General features: G+C 50.8%; 1 protein-coding gene across 1 annotated transcript; it reads left to right on the forward strand.

The window, feature by feature from the left end:
* The first annotated feature begins 1,443 nt into the window (after nucleotides 1–1,443).
* On the forward strand, nucleotides 1,444–3,918 carry LOC110113640 (subtilisin-like protease SBT1.8). The gene has a single exon (XM_020846298.2). It carries the CDS (start codon nucleotides 1,491–1,493, stop codon nucleotides 3,810–3,812), a length of 2,322 nt encoding a protein of 773 aa, XP_020701957.1. The 5' UTR covers nucleotides 1,444–1,490; the 3' UTR covers nucleotides 3,813–3,918.
* Nucleotides 3,919–4,478: the final 560 nt, after the last annotated feature.

Here is a 4,478-nt window from a genome sequence, read left to right on the forward strand (position 1 = left end):
GGCGGTGGTCGGGGAGGAACTCTAGCGGTGGTCAGTGGCAAGAGAGTTTCAAAATTCCTCCATTCTCTTCCTACCTTTATTACAAAGTTTGATTCTCCCATTTACTTGAAGATGCTGGAATTACAACAGATTGAGTAATTGAACATAAATTTGGCAATGATTGATGAACGGGCAGAAGTAAGATCGTGGTTGAGAATAGCTTAAGCGACGGTCGATAAGAAACTCTGACAGTGGTGGGGAAGAAACTCCAACGATTATAGGAAGAAACTTCGGTGACGATCAAGAAGATATCCAACAACGGTCAGGAAGAAACTTTAGCGGCGGTCAAGATGAAACTTTGACGACGGTCGGGAAGAACTCCGGCGGTGGTCAAGAGGAATTCCTGCGGTGGTTAGTGTCAAGAGATCTTTAAATTCCTCTATTCTCTTCATTCTTCTCCTCCCAGTAACCCACCAAGCACAAGCTCCAGTCCTCACCGCCCTTGGACAACTTTTCATCAGAGAAAGGCACAATCTCTGGTTCAGAAGGAAAATGAGATAGCTTTAGGGCTTTAGGAGACGAAGATTCTGGCGCGAAAACCAAGTTCCAATCCTTAGGAGTGAACCTGGAAGACTTGCCCGGAGACTTGACTAACGGAGGGAAATCCGCGGAGCAAAGGGAACCACCCTCCATTAGCAGAAGACGAAGAGACCTCCGGCAAAGCCGGAGGGAGGGAGGGAAGAAGAGGGTACCAGGAGGGAACCGATGGAGGCGGGAGAGGAAACCCTAGCCCGAATCGCCGCTTTTACTCTGTATTCAAGATTTTTAAAAAAATCATTCTACTTTTTCTCCCATTTTACGATTTTCCCTTAAAACCCTTATGGCGAACCGCACTTCGAGCGCAATTACCCCGACCTAGTGGACCACTATCTTCTTCTTAAAAAGAAACAGCACGATTTTCCTCCATATAGTGGGCCCAACTCTCCAGACCCACGGCTGAGCAACTTTATGTCTCGGCCCACAAAGCCATGATACCCGCATAAAGCTCTGAAAACGAGATCGTATCTCCCGTACAGTAGTCCAATCTCCGAACGTACAGGCCCATACGGGATATCTCCTTTTCAATAGGTAACGGTGGATCAGGCCTTTCGCATAGAATTAAGCAGAGCGGTCTCCCGCACTAAAATTTCCTACGAACCATACCTGCCACTGTTCTCGGCGCGAATAAATAAAAGTGTCCACCGTTTTTTCTGCCAAATTTACAATCGCACCATGTGAAATGCAGTTATATTCTATTATGCCATTTATGTAAATAACTTTAAAAATTTATCCTTTTTGTTGGTGTAATTACCGTTCGCTTCTGGATTCCTTTCATTATCTACGGCCACTTCAACATCGTTTCGCATAAAAATCTCACTATCTCAGTGCGACCCACTATATCCACCCTTCTGTTTATCTCTCTTCATCTCCTTCTATTTGAACGCTGTCGGCTTCCTCTCTCTCTCTCGGCCATGGCTGCAGCATCGAAGAGAAGCCGAAGCGCTGGTATGCCACTTGTCCTCATCTCCATCGTCTTCTTCCTCTGGTTTACACATTTGGTCTCTGGTAACAAGACCTATATAGTATACATGAATCCGGATTACAAACCGTCCGTTCACCCAACATATGCTCACTGGTACTCATCCCACCTCGCTTCACTCTCGATTGACCCAGCACGGCACCTGATCTACTCCTACTCCAACGCACTTCACGCCTTCGCTGCCGCCTCCCTACTCCCCCGGCACCTCCGCATCCTTCGCCGCTCCCCTGCCGTCCTACACCTTCACCCCGACCCCTTGATTCGTCTCCACACCACTCGAACCCCTTTCTTCCTCGGACTTTCTCCCTCTTCCCCTTCATCCCCTTTCCGTTCCGCCGATGCTGCTTCTGGCTCCGTCATCATCGGCGTCCTTGACACCGGCGTCTGGCCCGAATCCCCTTCCTTTGATGACGCCTCGCTTCCTCCCATCCCCTCCAGATGGCGCGGCCACTGTGAAGCCGGCGTCGACTTCGCCCCTTCTCTCTGCAATCGTAAACTCATCGGCGCCCGCGCTTTCTCTCGCGGTTTTCTTGCTGGCTCTGGCGCTCCGGGTAAGCCTCCACAGGAATATGACTCTCCACGCGATCGCGATGGTCACGGAACCCATACCGCCTCCACCGCCGCTGGCGGCCCTGCCGCCAATGCCAGTCTTCTCGGCTACGCCTCTGGCACCGCCCGAGGCATGTGTACCGCCTGCCGCATCGCTGCTTACAAGGTCTGCTGGGCCTCGGGTTGCTTTGGTTCCGACATCCTTGCTGGTATCGATCGTGCGATCTCCGACGGCGTAGACGTCCTCTCTCTCTCCCTTGGCGGCGGTACTGCGCCATTCTTCCGCGACACTATCGCGGTTGGCGCCTTCGCAGCCGCCGAGCGTGGTATCTTTGTCGCTTGCTCCGCAGGAAACAGCGGCCCGGGGTGGGGAAGCATCACCAACTCTGCCCCATGGATAGCCACAGTCGGCGCTGGCACAATCGATCGAGATTTCCCGGCTTACGTCACCCTTGACTCCGGCGACCGTTTTGCTGGTGTGTCTCTCTACAGCGGTGAAGGCATGGAGGAAACTCTCGTTCCCCTCTTCTACGATAACCGGAACAACGCCAGTCGAATGTGTCTATCTGGCACGCTGGACCCGGCGAACATAAAAGGCAGAGTAGTACTCTGCGATCGCGGTGTTAGCGCGCGGGTGGAGAAGGGCGCCGTCATTCGAGACTCCGGCGGCGTCGGTATGATTCTTGCCAACACAGCGGCGAATGGAGAGGAGCTTGTCGCCGACAGCCACCTCCTACCGGCAGTAGCCGTGGGCAAGATCGCTGGCGATAAAATACGGAAATACATAATCTCCCATCAGAAACCAAAAGCAGTTCTCCGCTTCGGCGGCACGGTCGTTGGAGTCCGTCCCTCGCCTGTAGTGGCAGCTTTCAGCTCCCGAGGCCCAAACCCCGTGACGCCGGAAATTCTAAAACCCGACTTGATAGGGCCCGGGGTTAACATACTCGCGGGCTGGTCGGGCTCCGTCGGGCCGACCGGCATGCCAAAAGATGCCCGGAGAACGCAGTTCAACATAATGTCGGGGACATCCATGTCCTGCCCTCACATTAGCGGCTTAGCAGCGCTGCTCAAGGCTGCTCACCAGGACTGGAGCCCTGCTGCGATCAAGTCTGCGCTGATGACCACCGCTTATTCCCGCGATAACACTGGAAATCACGTCCGCGATGCCGCCGGTGGATTGGCTGCGACGTCTTTGGCCTACGGCGCCGGCCATGTCGATCCTCAGAAAGCACTCGAACCTGGTTTGGTCTACGATATCACGACTGATGACTACATTGCGTTTTTGTGCTCCCTGAACTACACCCTTCCTCACATTCAGGCGATCGCTAAGAGAAGCAATTTTAGCTGCTCACGTCGGCTGAAAAGTCCCGGCGATCTCAATTACCCTTCCTTCTCTGTCATCTTTTCAGGTAATACTAAGGTGGTAAGGTACGGCCGAGAGCTGACGAATGTAGGAGCCGCGGGATTGGTTTATGAAGTGAGCGTCGGTGGTCCGGCCACCGTAGGCGTGAGTGTGAAGCCGTCAAGGCTTTTCTTCAAACAGGTGGGACAGAAGCTCAAGTATAGCGTCACGTTTGTTTCCATGAGAGGAGCTAGCGCTAAGCCGCCGCCGCCGCGAACTGGAACGACGGCGTTTGGATGGCTGACTTGGAGCAACAAACAGCACAAAGTGCGCAGTCCGATTGCTTACACATGGAGGATGTGAACGGCGTAGCTGAGATTTGGGGGAAGAGGAAGGCTGTAGTGAATCAAATTGTAAATTTTCTGGTTTGATTTGCGTTTTCTTTATACATTTCGCCTGCGTTTTTTTCTTTTTCGGTTTTGTTTTCTTAGTTTACCCTCTGCACGCTTTGTTGTTCGCTTTACAAAAGGCTCACTGCAGGGTGTTTCCCCCTTTTTTTTTTTCCTTGTTCATGTTTGTTTTTTGAAGTTGGGCAAAGCTGTCTTCCTTTCCAAACATAATTCTCCTTATTTGGATCTTTTCTGTGTAGATGAAATGAATTAAATTTGTAAGACAATCATATTTTTTTATTTGAAAATAAGCCCCTTAGGGGCTGTTTGGTAACAGGATTTAGGACGGATTTGAGACGGATTTAAGCGAATTCCAACAAACCGCCTAAAATGTAAAACCAAATCTCACGGCAAATGAAAGCCGCTGCATACAGAAAATTCTGTATTTTCATGCTAAATCTCAGATTTTCGAAATCCTGTTTTTTGCTGGATTTATGAAATCCGTTGGCCTGAGAGAGGAAGAGTTTGCTCATTAAATCCGTTCTATAGCCAAACAGTCATACGAGATTAAATATGATTTATCCTGAATGTTAACACTCAAGATTTAGATCGCAGCGGATTTACGAAATACTTCTTAAAT

This window comes from Dendrobium catenatum, unplaced genomic scaffold (assembly GCF_001605985.2).
Source record: "Dendrobium catenatum unplaced genomic scaffold, ASM160598v2 fragScaff_scaffold_847, whole genome shotgun sequence".
NCBI classification, from domain to species: domain Eukaryota; kingdom Viridiplantae; phylum Streptophyta; class Magnoliopsida; order Asparagales; family Orchidaceae; genus Dendrobium; species Dendrobium catenatum.

Bases quoted from the DNA above. Each gene is read 5' to 3' on its own strand.
- LOC110113640 (XM_020846298.2), top strand. From the start codon at position 1,491: ATGGCTGCAGCATCGAAGAGAAGCCGAAGCGCTGGTATGCCACTTGTC.